This window comes from Rhea pennata, chromosome 14, assembly GCF_028389875.1.
Source record: "Rhea pennata isolate bPtePen1 chromosome 14, bPtePen1.pri, whole genome shotgun sequence".
NCBI lineage: Eukaryota > Metazoa > Chordata > Aves > Rheiformes > Rheidae > Rhea > Rhea pennata.
The window spans coordinates 20,792,223-20,808,161 of NC_084676.1; the positions used below are offsets into that span (position 1 = coordinate 20,792,223).

Sequence of the window (15,939 nt, forward strand, 5' to 3'; positions counted from 1 at the left end):
CAGTACCTTGGAAGGGGGACGTGGGAGCTGGGATTTGGGGAGAAAGGGAGGAAGAAGCAGGCTGCTGCAGGCTCGCCCCGTGATCCGCAGGGGTGGAGGCAGGAGAGGCGAAAACGTGGGGAGCAGCGGGTGGGCACCGCCGCCGCTGCGTGTCCTTGCCCATCCACGCCTCAGCCAAACGCTTTCTCTTATTAAATACAACATCTTGTGCATTCAGCCTACAGTGCGGCTGGTCTGGCGGAGTTTTTCCTTTCAGCTTTTCCCCTCTCCTTTGTACAACTCTTGTTCCCTACCTGCTTCCTTCCTTCCGGTGTCCCCCTACGTTCAGCACAAGGAGAAGCTCTAGGAGCCGGTGCCTGGTAACAGATGCCGTATCCCTTTTTCTATGATTTAACACACACCACCTAGCAAATGTAATAAATATAAAAAGTTCTTCTTTAATTCCCCACGCAATAAATATCTACAGTTGAACTTAACTAAAACCCGAGCTTTCCAGGTTAAAGGAATTCTTAAAAGATGTCAAAACTCCAGCCAGTCCTCTCCCATCCCCTGCGCAGCCACCAGGCAAACGGGGTCCCTGGAAAATGCTACATGCCCTCTGCCTATTGCTTATCTAATCAGAGATGGCATTTTGCTGTCGCTGCTGTGCATTTGCTGAGGAAATTTCCTCTTAAAAGAGAGAGAGAGACTAGATCAGAATTCAGCATGCAACAAGTACCTACCTACTTATTAGTGTTGCATGTTTGGACAAAGATTTTTATTTATCACGCTGTAGCTGTCGAGAGAACGGGGCTGCTGCACCTGAAGGGAGCGCAGAGCTCGCCCTAAGGTGAGCGCAAGGGCAAAGCCGATGAGATTCACCTACGGAAAACCATGGCCAGACTCTTTAAATGCACTCCCTTCCCTCCCTTGGCTTTTCCCAGGCTTTGTTAACACTAAAATAAGCATTAAGAGCATTCTCTACATTTACAAAAACACACTTTTGTACAGAACAGGCCAAAGTTGAACAGCAGCAATAGAAACGGGGCAATGGGATGTACTTCAAGCAATTGTCATTCTTCCCCAAGGTGAAAAAAATTATCTTACTGTTTAACGAGCAAAGCGCTTGTTCCAGGAGAGGAGGTACTGGACTGATATCCCTATAAAAATATACCCTCGTGTGCTCTACGCATAGGTTTTCATGACTTCTTAATACAGTTTGAGAGAAACAAACAGATAGTGGACATCTGGACTTGGAGGGGGTAAGTTAGTCTGGCGCCAGCATTTGCTGAGCAAGCATGCACCTCGGGGAAATGAGACTTGACCGGTATTCTTTTGGAACAGCTTTGTCCTGTTGACGTGAAATTAGCATTTAGAAATCCACTGAATGAAACGTGATGCTACAGATAAGGTCACTGGCAAAATGACACGCCGGCTGCATGGACACGTTCTGCCGTTGTTCCTTGCAAGGAGGGAGCGACCCTGCCGCAATTCGCTCGGAAGAAAGAGTCCACATCCGCGTGGCCGGGTGGAGACAGAGAAAGCAGTATACCTACGCAAACAAACCGTGGGTTTACTTCTGGTTCCAAAACTCGGAGGGACCAGGAAAGCTTCAGGGAAACGTATCCTGGGTGTGCAACGGGCCCTTCTAATGGCACGCGTGTGAGGGAGGAGGAGGAGGAGGAGGAGGGACTTAACCTGTTACCTGCCACGGGCTGCTGGTAACACACCAGAGTTTTGAAAGAAAGCAAAACCCAGAACCCCACCCTAAGTCTGAATCCAGCGCAGCCTCTGCAGCTGGGAATGGGTATTGCTTGTGCTGACGTGCCTGCCGGGGGAGCAGTTAATGGGTCGCGGCATGCAGGCATGGAGAGCAGCCGGCACGCTGGACCCGGAGCTCTCGAGCAGCTGTACTTCATGGTATGCAGAGGGTTTCAGCCTTCACTCGCAATTAGTGAGAATCCTCCTCTGGCCCCATCTATTTATGTTCTGATCAGTTCCAAAACCCTGAATAACCCAAAGTGCTCCAGTTTGTGGAAATAGCGGCTTCTGCTTTCCCCGAAGGCGAAAGACTAACGTCATCCTCGGAACACAGGTTGTTAGAAAAGCCGGACTCGGCGGCCGTCCTCGGAGCGCCCTCCCCCAGGCCGTCAGAAAGGCTTTTCCGGCCTGCTTGCTTTGCCCTCCGGCAGCGCCTTGCAGATGACGCTGTTCGTGTTTCTGCACCGGCAGCCCGGCCGGCTCACTTGGTCGTAGCATCTCTGGGAGAGCTTCACGCAGCCGGTGGCCGGCAGGTAGCAGAGCAGGCAGGGCAGCACCAGGGAGAGGGCGCTCATGAAAGACCAGCGGGCGCAGCAGTTGGCGTGGGAGCAGGAGCAGGGGTGGTCGGCGCACGTGCCTTCGTCGTCCTCGTTGGTGCAGTGGTAGAAGACGCCCTTGACGAGACACATGCAGGTGGAGTAGTTGACCAGGTTCTGCGCGGAGCAGAGGCACTCCTGGTTGCACACCCAGCAAGACGGCAGCGTCCGCGGCAGGGCGCACTCCTTGCACTTGCATTTCCCGCAGGCTTCGCACAGCAGAAAGTGCTTGTCCAGCTCCTGCGACGCGGGTCCCTTCAGGTCCAGGGGCTTGCAGTTGATCACCTTGGGCTGAATCCGAACCGCGCGCGGGGAGGACTGCTCCACCACGGGAGCCGGGGCCATGTGGTCCAGGAGCCTCTGATCTGAAGACGTGCTGCTGCTGCTGCTGATGGAGCTGGGGCGCCCGCTGAAGGAAATCCAGGGGTGGGTGACGTCCTGCGGGCACCGCTGCGGGGGCTGGCTGCCCGGGCCCGGCTCGGGGCCGCCGCGGGGCGGCCGCGGGGCGCCCGCCTGGGGGGCCGTGGGGTTGTCGGTGTAGTCGTTCTCCAGGTGCGTCGCCTTCATCTGGTCGATCGGCAGGACGGTGAGCGGGTGCTGCAGCCTCCCGTAGGGGATGCGGCTGTCCAGGAAGGGCTGGACCATCACAGCGTTGGGGACCACGGTGATGTTGTGGGGGACCCGGGGCTCCATTGAGAGCAGGCCCAGTCGCCGGCAGAAAAAAACGCTTTTAGGTATCCTGGGGGAAGCAGAGGAGACAGAAGGGGGTGGGGGGAGAAAGAGCGTGTCGTTACCACGTTAATCCACGACCCCAGGCAAGTAGGGCTCGCTGCTGCAGCTGATCCTCTGCAGAGGTTATAACAAGCTAAACCTGTGTCAAGCAGAGCCAGGGCACTTGCTGGGGTGGAAAACCTGGCTTTGCAGGGGTTTCCTGCCCCTGCCTCAGCCCGGCAGGGCTCCACCGGCCCGGCCGGGGCGCTGCTCCCGCAGCCCCGCGGTTCCTTTGCAGCGTGGGAAGCACCACGCGGGGTGCTTCGGCTCCGTGTTTTAGCCAGCAAACCTCCTGAAACAGTTTATTTGAGGTTCAGGGCTTCTCCCCAGCCAAGGTGCCGCTGGGCCGGTGCAGGCGGGAGCCGCCAGCGCCGTGGGGTGCTGGGTGCTGCCTCGCCGCCCCCGCGCCGCCCTGGCCGCTGCCGGAGGGCTGGTGGCCGGCTCGGCCGGGAGCCGCTGGCCTTCCGTGGCCTCCGGCACCTCCGCGTGATCGGGCACTCCCCTCCAAGACGCTAAGCGGACTAACGTCTGGGGTAAGTGCTGTTTACTAGCTCAGCCGTCTATTGCTACAGTTTCCAATTTCATTGCAAGAGTGCAATTTATCCTGGAGCAGATCCAGAGATTCAACAGCAGCACAGGGCAAGAAACCACAGGAAGTAACTAAACTTAAATCAAAGAACGGAAACTACTTGGTTCAAATTTAGAAAGTGCACATTGTTTTCTCGTAGATGTGCCATTTCCTCCCCGGGTGACCTTTATTCATAAATAATACAGCGTTGGAGATCAGCTTGAAGAAGTGGTGAGTAAAGCTTCAGCACAAGTTACAGGACGGGAAAAGCTTCTGGTGTGATGAAAAAGGAAGTAGTGAACTGCTTAAGGCATTTTAAGTTGTTTGTCTCCAAACAAAACATGAAAGATTTTAATATTACAGCAGTCTGGAAAAGCCTAGGGGGAAAAAAAAAGTCAGGAAAAAGCTGCATTAGGCTACAACAAACATGGGAGAAGGGGAAGCGTGGCAGTGAATGTATGCGCCATAGCTATAAATGCACATCCTCCTGCTAATTAAAGTTCACAGATTCAACAACTGTACACAGACTGGAGCATGAACTAATTATGAAATTTTTGGAAGGAGGAAAGGAAGTGCATTTTAGGCGCAAGGCGCGGGCCGTGCGGTACCCGCTTTCCCAGCGGGCCGGCACCAGGGCCTCTGGCTGGGCTTTTCTGCAGCCGCTGTGCAAGAGCAGCAGCAAAATGTTGCTTTTCCACCAGTAATGATGGTGGTACTTCTTGTACTGTCTTTGTGCCGTGACTCCTCTTTAGTTAGAATTCACTACTGGGTCTTCTTAATCATCATTCATCCAAATTACTTATTCCATTATTCATAGCTCCTTGACACCCTAACTCTAGAAATCAGAGAGGTTTTAAAGCAGATTGTCTAATTATTTCAAAAATAAAAATATGCAATGTTTCTCACAGCTACGGGGCATTCAGAAGGAAAATATTTTGTGTGTGTATGTGTGTGAAGAATCCAGTATCATGATATAAAAAGTACTTACTGCAAAATCAGAGTCTAGCAGCCTATCAGCCTATACTCAGTTGCCTATCAGCTGGATGTTATGCTTGCAGGAAGAGTTAGATTTCACAGGATTTTTCTGTGGAGGCGAGAGATGCAGATGTTTGGGCGGGAGCCAGCGCGTTCGGCAGAGCTGATGGGGGACGGGAGGCAGCTGGAGGAAATGGTGGCACGTGCAGCCGTGCCACCAGCCCGGCTGCCGGCGCCTCTGCCACGCTCACGGTGCTGCCTTCGGCACCTCGCCCCGATTTTTAAATAACCTCTAACGTGAGCTCTGCGTTTTGCCCTGAATTTATTTTAAGGTGCACCGTGCGCCTGCATTCGCGGTGACGAAAGCCGTTGATCCCTGAGGTGACATCTCTGCCTCTGCCCGTGCAGAGAGCCCGCAACGGTCCAGGGCTCGCAGAGATGTCGCGTGGCACTGGTGGCGTCGGGTTAATTTGCAGAAGGATTATAGCCGTAAGTAGCAAATATTTTTTACTCTTAGAAACACCTGACCCCAAAAACTTAAAACACACGGACACAACCGTATGCAGGCAGACATTAAAAGATGGCTTAGCTGCAGTCACGCTAATCAGGATTTCAGTTAATTATCACAGAAGAAAGATTCACCCTGGACTAAATTCCGTGCTTTAGGATAGTTAAGGTTGAAAATTTTTCACCCTCTTTTTTTCTTAACAGTAGTGCTTCAGCTCAGTTTGCTAACAGGCAAACCATTCCTGCAAAGCAAGGGGGAGGGAAGCACTGACATGTCAAACCTCTTCTCCCAAAATGAGCTCGGTAAGAAGCTGAGGCAGGAGCAGACCCCACAGATATCTAGGCACAGAATAGACTTGGCTAAAACCTTTGGAGTGAAGAGATGCAAAAAAAGACCCAGCTCTCCTAATGCCTAGAGCCTTTTGCTGGACACGGCTTCTCTTGCCGAGATCCCCTCGGAAGCCGTGTAGATGCACCCACCACCCGTGCTGATGCTAGTGCTACACTCACTCCCTCAACTTCTGCCCTTCCTCTCTCTCCTGAGCAGAGGGTTTCCTTAACGGCTCTTACTAAACGCATAGAAGTACACTTAAGCAAGGTAAATTGATGATGCTTATGGAATTGTCCAAGGAATATGACTACATTGCTGCTGCTGGCCTTGTTGCCAAGAGCTTCAGCAGGGCACTAAGACTGCTGGTGACAGATCCAGGTCAGATATCTCCAGTGCTGAAACGCAGAGTGCTCTGGATGGCACTCGTTCTGCCAGGAGCCTCTCCCCCCATTGAGATCTGCCTAGACGAGGACGATGGCGATGGCTTACGGCATGTTTGGTCTCGTTTTTGTGTCTATGTGCCTTCTCTGGCACATGCCTTGAGCTCGTCTTTCTCTGAGCTGTTTAAGCTTTATGCCTGCATCCCATGAAAAGAAAGATTTCAGATTTGGTGGCAGGCATCAGTCACTGCTGCCGACAGCCTCTGGCAGGCTGAGCTGTTAGAAATATGTGACATAGCAAAGGGTGCTAGATGCTTGCTATGTTTGTATGAGAGAAGAGCTCTTACGTATTCCAGCTCTTATGGCAGAAAATCAGGATTCAGTTCAGGATTGGGGGTAAGGACTTCTAGATCAGAAGCAGATCAAGAAGTCTGACTACTTCCTTGAATTCTTGCAGGCTGAAATCTGCCTCTATGAGTATATTCATGGATCCTGATGACTAAGCTGGAAGACCCCCAAAGGCATCAGAAGTTGACCTTTTTTGGGCAGTGCGTTCCCCAGGGGAGGAAAATGCAGCTGTGACCAGCCTGAAACTGTTCCAGGATGACTGGAACAATACAAGCAAGTCATCTTCTGAAACCTCGGCTACTTGCAAGGATATATAAGGATACCAGAAACTCTTGTAACGAATCAAGAGGTACGATGCTCTCGTCAGCAGGAAAGTACAATGCCACTCCAGCAAAATGCAACACCACCCCCTTTCCCGTTTCCCCTTCTGCCTCCCCATGAGGCATTAAGTAATTTAATGCAGGGTAAGCAGGCTTTAAGCAGCAATTTTGGTATCTTGGAAACCGCAACTTCTCTTGCAGCCACATCGCTAATTAAAATTGGTGCATTTGGGGTGACCTGGAAAAACTTAAGACCTTGAAAAAGAGCTGAAGGTGGGTGTCCTTGGAGCTCTTGCATTTGCTCAGAAGGCGTGAACCCAGCCTAGCTTGTCTCTGTAGAGCAGCCAACTGTGTCTTGTGGTTGCTGGCATTGATTCAGATGTTAAAATGACCTAATTCAGTATATGGACTGGCCACTGCATGTCCAGAGCAGTCCTGGGTGACAGTGGGGACCAGGGAAGGCTCGCTTGCCTTTTCCCCCGTTCTTATCTTTCTTTCCTTTAGCTAGAAGGTCTGGGGCTGACTGCTGAAGCCACCAGGGCCAAGAATGGGCAAGATGAGCCGCAAATGTCCAGTCCCTTGAGAAAGGGCATTTCTGCTCTTCAGGCTGCTGTGGTAAGACAGGACTGGACATCGTGGGGCTTGTACTACGCACAGACCTTCACTCTCTAGAGGTGCTTGTCAGGTACTGCTCACAGACACTAAATTAAGTGCTCAGATCAAGCAGATTTAATATCACAGGACGCATCCTTTGAAGAAAATTGTAGTTTCAAAAAATAAAAAGAAAAAAGGGGAAAAAATAATAAGAGATTTTATACGATGTTTGAACACTATGATTTTGCAAAAGCTACATAACTTTATGCCATACCTCTGTAATCCATTGCCAAAGCAGTAATCCAGTCTGACTATAAGTTGCATTTTTTATTCTGAGTAAAAAAAATGCCATGCGCAATACTTGTAAACAAAATTAGTTAATCTTTGATCATCAGTAATTACGTATATATTATTGCATTAACTTAGGTGCAAATTCACTGGATGCAGCTCTACAGAAAATTTTCTACAAGTAGACAACTGGAAGGAAAACTCATGAGCGTGTTCTAGTATTGCGATTTATTCATTTCTTAGAGGTAAATGAAACAATGAATTTGCTTTCAAAGCAAAAATGCCAACAACCTCCTGTGTAGAGAAAATTTCTCTTTCCCCATCCCTATTCCCCATGCAGGGACTAACAATCACCATCTCCCATGGTTGCTCACTACATACAAGTTTGGAGTCAAAATATACTCCCTTTCAGGCAGTTAATGCTGTATTCGGAAATCAAGTTCTCAAATATGCTGCAGTTCTTCTTGTTTCATCTCCTCACCTAGATATTGCCAATCTGAAATGATTACTGTACTAGGTAACTTGAAATCCTAAAACTCTGGGAAGCCAACTGTTATTTTAAAGTGTTTTGGTATTATTTCAGACTCAAAAGTTCTGTAAAATTCTTTGGTCATATGAAATTGAAAGTGGTTTTACAGTTTTAATAGGATTTTGGACTTGCCTACATTATTTTATAGAAAACTATATATTGTAGGCAATTCTGTGAGAAAGTCATACAAACCTACAGGAAAACTTATTCTCATTAATTTTTTTAGAACAGTTTCCCCAGTTGAAACTAATGAGGATCTATTATTTTTATTTTCAAAGTCGAGTTGGATAGTTTGTCTTCTAATTATTGAGAAACAAAATGGAACTAGAATTAAATGCTTAACCAAGTACAGGCGTATATAACATTTGTAACTGTGTTAATTACTTATTAGTTAATAGCTCTAATATGTTCTTTCTCGTGTATTGAACAGTGTTAGGCATGTAGTGTAACAGCAGGATGATGAAAATGAGAGTCGCGCCGTGCAGAATGAGGCGCTGCGCAGGAGCAAAGCCAGGCTGGGAGAGGGGGGATGCCAGCGATGCTCGCGGTCCTCGAAGGTGACAGAAACTGAGCTCTCATGGTCCGTCTCCTGTCCACCCAGGACCACACGCAAAGTGGCACAGCTTGCCCACGCCATTTCTGAGCGATGCAGAAAGTTTCAAGACGCGGTGTGGAAACGCAGACAGCTGAGCTCGCCACTGCGGAAAGGGCAGGTGCCTGGGTGCTGCCCGGGTGTCCAGCTAACCCAGAGACCACCGGCATGACCGAGGAAACAACATGGCCACCTACAACTCTTCCAAAACCATGCAGGCAGCAAGTGCCAGATCAGTGGCTGCCTTACTTCTTTTAATGAATTTTAGTCTTAATAGCACCGCATGAGTTGGTAGGGCACTGGTCCCACAGAACAACTCCTCACCTCATCCAACCAAGGTTTCTCCTGGGACTGCTCAGATAGAGTCACTACTTTCTAGTAAAGCTGGGTTGTCCTGTGCATGTGTTCTGATGCAGCTTGTGCCCCCTCTTTTGAGCCTAGAAATATGTCCTGTAACTTCAGAGCATTACCGAGCATGCAGCATTTGCGGGGCTTGAGCGTTGCTTCAGACTTCTTGTTACAAGGGTGCTCGTGTGGGATGCAGAGCGATGGTATTAACAGAGCCCTCTCCCCTTGTGAAGAGGGGATGGAGAAATGACCACAAAGAAGCAAAAGGCCAAATCCATCGGGAGCCTGTGGGAGCTGTGGGCTTGGCACCGGGCATGTGTTAGGGCCTGGACAACCGGCCTAGGGTTTCGCTGTGGTGAGGAGCAGAGACCAGAGATCCCAGAATCCTGTCATCTGACAAGTCCATCATGCTTTCTCTTGGTCACTCTACTAATGCTAGACCTTTTATTATCCACATAAAAGCTGAAATATTTTCTCTAAAGGAGCTATGGCAATCACCTAATTAAGCTTACATTATTTGTAGTAATAGTTGCAGTAAATGTACTGTAGAAGCTCTCATCTTCTTTACTGTATAGGATATGCAAATTTCTGAGACAACAGGATGAAAATCAAACGAGAAATGTTTTCTTTATAGAAGTCTGAATGTAGAAAGAAAAAAAAAACTATCACAATTGAAAACAATATACTTAACATCCAAAGTCAAGGAAGGCCATGTATTCCAAGATCTGTGCATGCCAACACCATTCAGAACTGACTGTAATCCATACAGAATAGTTGCCCCTCTAGTTTACCATTGTTTTCAAGAGAATCATGACTGTATTCTGTCTTTTCTGTGGTGGTTTAGTTATACAATCTAGGAAACCTTGTCTAAAAAGAGCTCATCATAGCTGCATCCAGTGCTTTTGAACATGTGGGAAAATATTGCCTTTCTGGCCTTGGCACAGCACTGAAGGCCAAGATTTGTCAGCAATTGAGAAGTCATCTATACAGCTATTTGGAAAAGAGTGAAATGCTTAGGATGTGAATTGAAAATGAAGCCAGGGTATCTGGTGTAACAGCTATCCTTGCTATCAAAAAGTACTTGCAAAGGGAAGATCTAATAGAAGGCTTAATAGAATATCTACACAAAACTGTGCAGGAGAGGTTGAGCAGGGACCTGGTGAGTAACCGGGGAAATGGTCAAGATGGTGAATGCTGCTCACTTCCTCCAGGAGAGACCATTTTGGAGCAAACAAGATGGCTCAACATAGACCTCGCTTCCCCTGAATCCCAGCAGAGGAGCAGATGCTGCCATTGCCATGCCATCCCGTGGCATTAAGGATGCTCCTGTGTGGACAGCACAAACATGATCAGTGACACACTGCTGCTGATGGAAGTCAAAAGCTTCTATAAGGGCTTCTAATGAGGGAAGACTGCACTTAAGGTTAAGAGAGACCTACAAGGAACACGTGTTTTAAATGTGTGATTAAAAATAATATCTAATGTTGGAGTTCATCGAGACTAAGTTAAGCTTTCTGAATATTGAGTTAAGCTGTAAATTCTTTAGAAGAAAAAAAGCTCTTTTCTCTTTCCCTTATTTATTAATATTGACAAAATATTAATTCTTCTTGTTCCTCCTCTTAACAGCTTCATACAAATAAAGACACCTAGAGTTTCACTAACAGGAATAAGGGGGGAAAAAATTAGAAAGCTTATTAGGGGAAACCTACCCTTTTTCAAATGAGATGTTAAATTCTTGCCAGAGCTTGGAAATTCAGAGGCTGGGAAGTGAGACCTGTAGACTTCCAAGAAGCTGTCTCTGTCCAGTTAAAGTCTGTTCCTGTGGTGTAAATGAATAAAGCACATTTTGGCCCATGAACATTTGGATCTCTAGGGACTCAAATTTCTTAGTTGAGGCTTTTTATTGGATAAGTACATCTGTTCTAAGGCCAGAAAACTGAACTCAAATACGATCTGTTCAGTTAATGGTACAAAATGTTGACCATATCAGAGGGATTTTACATTAAGTGAAAGAAACACATTATATTGGATTTGAAAAGAATGAACAACAAAATACTTGTGCAATGATTTGCCTGTAAAAAGGCAGTTGTAAGTAACAGACTGAATTCATGAAATTGTAATAGTAATATGATTAATTTTTTTGCTTTAATGGTTAATATTTGGAAAATGATCAAAACTATGGATTAATTACTGATGTAGTGCTGAAGTAATTCTGAATTTTATTTCACTGATGTCTGATAACATGGTTTTGGGGAGGGGTGCTTTTTCAGATGTTGCATTTCCCAGTACGATATGGGAATTAGTCATGATACCATGAAAACAGCTTTTGTTTAGCTGTTTCAGGAGAAGAGCAAATCATTTCTCCCCTCCACATTCCTCATAGGGAATTTCAAAAGGACTGCAGCATTCAGAAATAGGCCTTTTAATTTTATAATACCAATATAGAGCCCCTTCTAGCAGCAGAAACACAGTAGCCCATGGAAAATGGCACATTTATCAATGAGACATCCCCAGTGGGGTTCCAATAACCGAGAACAACCCCTCCTCCTGCTATCATTCATTTTTATATGGAGAAGGGGGAAGCTAGTCATCAAGATCATTGTGATTCAGTGCACAAATTGTAGCTTTATTCTTTAACTCAAAATAAAGACAGAGGAGGGAAGTGTTAATATTGAGAAAGCCGAGTTTCACTTTACCTAGTTGAACAGCAATTTCTGAGCTGATTTTTGACATATTATATTTTTAATACAGTTTGGAAGAAAGACAGCAGCTCAAGAAGTTTTACAGAATCAAGGATGTACATTTTCTACCCGGGATAACTGGTGTTTTTCTGTCTCTTTTACCCTTTAAAGAAAAAGTTGGGTGCAATAACAGATTTGAATCAAGAAACCAGATCTATTTTGATCACTTGAGGAGAAAGAACGAAGCCTTTCCCTCCTATGATTAATGCTGCTATTCATTTGCACTGCCATTTCCAAGGTTTGCACTTCCAATCCAGCTTTCCTCTTGGACCTCTGTGCCTCATATACGTCCCTTTCTGCTTTTTCCATTCCCCCTCTGATAATGAATTTTCAGAACATGTCGTCTCTAGGCTTGTCTTTCTCCTGTGACGCCAGGACTGGTACCAGAAAATCAAATCCTAGCTTATCTTTGCTATGCAGTTGGTAAAGAAGGGCAGCCAAGACAGATTTTTCTCCATATATATTATATTTCATATACATTTATAAAATGATTCTATTCACACCATTTTATGACTTATCTAACCTTTAAAATACATAATCCATCCACATTTAAAGCTGAAGTGACTAAGTGTACAGCAAGACAGACAACAGAACAGTGATGGAGTAAGGCAAAAAGAAAAAAAAAGGGGGACAGTTGCATGAAATAAAATGTTAAAGAGCAAAGGCCATGTAGGAAAGATCTGACACTCCAGTGGTTGATCTCTGAAGTGTCCTATTATGGAGACAGCTCAGAACTACTTGACACTGGCAAGCTACAGGGCTTTGGAAAAGAGAGGAAATATGTACGATCAGTTTTCATATCCTACAGTAAGAAATATCCAATTCTTATTTGTCAGTCCAGGTGACCATATTTCTATGCTTCTTTTGGGGGAAGGAAGAAGCAATGAAGGAAAAGACACTCCATCAACAGAAAGAGGAGCCTTATTCTGGTATAAAAACCCTGCAAATAATCTTGACGCGAGTGTGGTAAAACCTGTCTGCCATATATGTACACCAAATGCAGATGTTAATGCAAAAACATAGAAAGTAAGAGTCACAGAAAAAAAATGCAAATTCTGCAGGAAACAATCTTTCTTTTCTTCAGAATGCCAAGTCTCCTTTATGTAGTGAAGCACTAGGCAACTATCTACTATATATAATTATACATAATTGCTGTTAGAAAAGTCATAATCAGAAATATGCTTGTGATCAGTGATCTTCAAGGGAAGAGATAAATGCATCTAGAAATAGTGCAAGATTTTGCCTTGGGGAATAGGCTTTATTTTTCCACTTAAATACATTTATCATTTGCTCATAAATACAGATCTCGTACTTACTTTAAATAATTCAGCTAAGATCATCTCTCAATAGGCGAGTTAATCCTAAATCCGAGACAGATGGGGGGGGGCTGGACCTGCAAAAATCCTGGCACGAAACGCCTCAGAGCTGAGGGAAGGGACCTGCGAGCGCGGCGCTGCGCTGTCAGCAGCAGCAGCAGCAGCCGCTTCCCCCGCTCCGCCGCGATGTTGCAACAACTGCTGCCTGGGAAAATGGCTATTTTATGAATGGGAGGGCAGCGACCCTCTCTGCGCACGCGCGTCCTCCCGGCTCTATGAATGGGTGGGCACCGAGGCGCCAAGGCGCATGCTCTGCTCTCTTTTATGAATGGGGGCTGGAGAGGAACTTGTTGCAAGTTGCGGAGAACGGATACGGCTCTCTGTGTTGTTTTTTTTTATTTTTTTTTTTTTATGAATGGAGGGCAGGCGGCAGCCGCTGCGCATGCACCGCGCCCCCCACCCAGGGCTGAAGGTAAAGGCGGCTACAGCTGAGGGGTGGACAGGGCGAGGGGCGCCCGGGAGGCGGGGGAGGGGGTCCTGGTCCTGGTCCTGGTCCTGGTCCTGGTCCTGGTCCTGGTCCTGGTCCTGGTCCTGGTCCGGCCCCGCACTGACACCCCCTTCCCCCCTCTCCCCCCCCCGCACTCTCCCAACTCCCCTCCCTCCGCCGCTTCCCTTCCCCACCACCGCGGCCGCCCTGGCGCTGCCGGGGCCGCCCCGCTCCCGGCGGCCGCTGGCAGACGGCTCTGGTCGCCCCCAGCGGCGCCGCCCCGCTGTCCCCGGCCGCCGCAGCCGCCTCGGGCGCTGCGCAGAGCCGGGGCGCGGGCGGGCGGCTCGCGGGGGGGCTCCGCTGCAGGGGAGCTCGCGGCCGCCTTGCCCTTTTACGGGTGCGTCTGTATAACCTCATCCCTACGCATGCCAGTATACCTGCAAGAGGTGAGAGGGAGAAAAAAATAGGCTGGAGCTGTTAGTAATCCCCACTTTTCTTTTTTTTGGTGATGTGACTGTAAAGTGCAAAGATGTTAATCACTGCAAATAATCATTTTGCTTTAGCATTAGGTTTCCTTTTCCTGTATTTAGACCTGCAGTTCAATCCCTTCACTGCAGTATTGCTGTGCACACAGTTCTACCACTTATGCATTGCAGCTTATCTGTTTTGCTGGCAGTATAAATGTGCACATGCATGTAGAAGCCCTATGTTATAATTGCAAGTTCTATATGCAACATTTGTTTGATGGCTCTTGCCTTTTGAGAAGGTAAAGGAGATAGGAGAGAGCTGTGCAGTTTACACAAAACCACCGAGAGAAAGCTGATGATCCTGTTTAACAGAAGTGAGAAGATTTGGGTTTTATTCTCAGCTTTGTAATATTTTTCTTTAGCTTTGCTTAAGTCCTGCTAGGCCTCATTGCGAGTGCACTGCAGGCAATGAGAAGCAGACCCCGAGAGGCCTTTTCAAAGGATATTTAACCAACACCTGCTTTTCTGCTGTTAGATGTGGAGCTTCCCCTGGAGGTCTTGCCCTAACAGTACATGCTGAGGGCTCAGAAATATCCTGTTGTCCTTCAGTTCCCATTCAGCAAAAGGAGAATATCTCTCAGTTCTCAGGTGATGCAGAACCGACTCCAGAACAGGCCTCTGTTTGCACAGTCCTTCAGGATCCTTGCAGGCAGTTGCTTTATAGTGAAAATACATTAAAAGAAATGACGTATATTTGTGTGGAGAGTAATCTTCAGAGTACAAATTGAGCCCCTTCTCATTTTCAATCATATTAATGGAGCATATCTTTAAAAGATAGCATGGTACCTTGGAAAATTCTCATTATTTATTTAGTGTTAGCCTGAACACTGTTTGTTAAGTCAAATGTACTTCAGGAAAAAAAATCTCTCTCGAAGTGTGTGTGCTCTAAGGCTGATTGTTCAGTTATGTGTACATTTGTCTCTGAGGGCAAAAACCTTTCCAGTTGGGAACAGTGTTTATGGGTCATGGGCAAATGCAATTTAACAAAGAAAGGACAGAGGAGAGAGAAGCTTTAAAGAATAGCTTGTCTGAGTGGTGCATAAAATATTACTATATTTCAGATATATATGACAGATGCCTTCTTTTAAGAATAAATAGAATATGGTTGCTAAAAACTATTGCTCATGTTCTTTGCAATATAATCACTTTTGAAATACAGCTAAGCATAAGAATTCCATGTTTAGCATTTTGAAAATTAGCAAATAAATGGATAATGTAAGAGAATGTACTTTAATGCAAAAATAACATCTTGCTGTATTTAGTGCTGGAAACCAGCTCAAAACTATGAGATTCAAAAGCCTGAGCAAAAAAGCTGCTCTGATCTGCCCTGTTTTCTGACACTAGCAAGCGCATAAATTCTGAGCCTTGATTTGAGTTTTGCAAATGTGCTGTAATACTGCAGCAATGTGAGAGTTGAACATCTCAAAATTAAAGGCTTAATATGCTGAAATCTGTACTTCAGTGCTACGTGCACTGTAAACAGGGGGGAAGCCCTGTGCTGCAGTACAGTAAGCATCTCCCCACGAGACCCCTACCCCTTGCATAGCAACTGCAAGCTGCAAGTAGTAGCAAAGAAGGCTGATGCTATAATTACTCAATAGTTATAGGCAAAGCACAGCTAGACAGTGTACTCCTGACAAAAGCCTTAGCAATAAAACTGAGAAGAGGAAATAATGAAGAATTATTCATTGAATGTGTGTGAGGAGAGGAAGGAAGTGGGGATTAGCTGTATAGTTCTAGGGAGAACATCTGAAGCAGCAGAACTCAGGATATTGCTCGTATTGCTCCCAGTTGTGTGGAACTTTTTTAATATAGTCTTGAAATCATGAACTTTTTGAGTTAATCTTTCTTTCCTCTTCCTTCTGGCTCTACTGCTGGCCAACCCCATATCCCACTAAGTCTTCCCTCTGGGCAAAGATGGCTTTTGCCAGAGCTTCGCATGTTTGCTCTGACTCGTGTCAGGCTCCTTCGGAGCACAGAT

At 46.6% G+C, this 15,939-nt stretch overlaps 1 protein-coding gene across 1 annotated transcript; it reads right to left on the reverse strand.

Annotated features, from left to right (window-relative positions):
* Positions 1–1,693: 1,693 nt before the first annotated feature.
* On the reverse strand, positions 1,694–12,999 carry SPRY4 (sprouty RTK signaling antagonist 4). Its single transcript, XM_062587400.1, has 2 exons — positions 12,945–12,999; positions 1,694–3,075 (listed from the first exon to the last, which is right to left on the reverse strand). The coding sequence occupies exon 2, from the start codon at positions 3,027–3,029 to the stop codon at positions 2,130–2,132; it is 900 nt and encodes a 299-aa protein (XP_062443384.1). The 5' UTR covers positions 3,030–3,075; positions 12,945–12,999; the 3' UTR covers positions 1,694–2,129.
* Positions 13,000–15,939: the final 2,940 nt, after the last annotated feature.

Bases quoted from the DNA above. Each gene is read 5' to 3' on its own strand.
- SPRY4 (XM_062587400.1), bottom strand. From the start codon at position 3,029: ATGGAGCCCCGGGTCCCCCACAACATCACCGTGGTCCCCAACGCTGTG.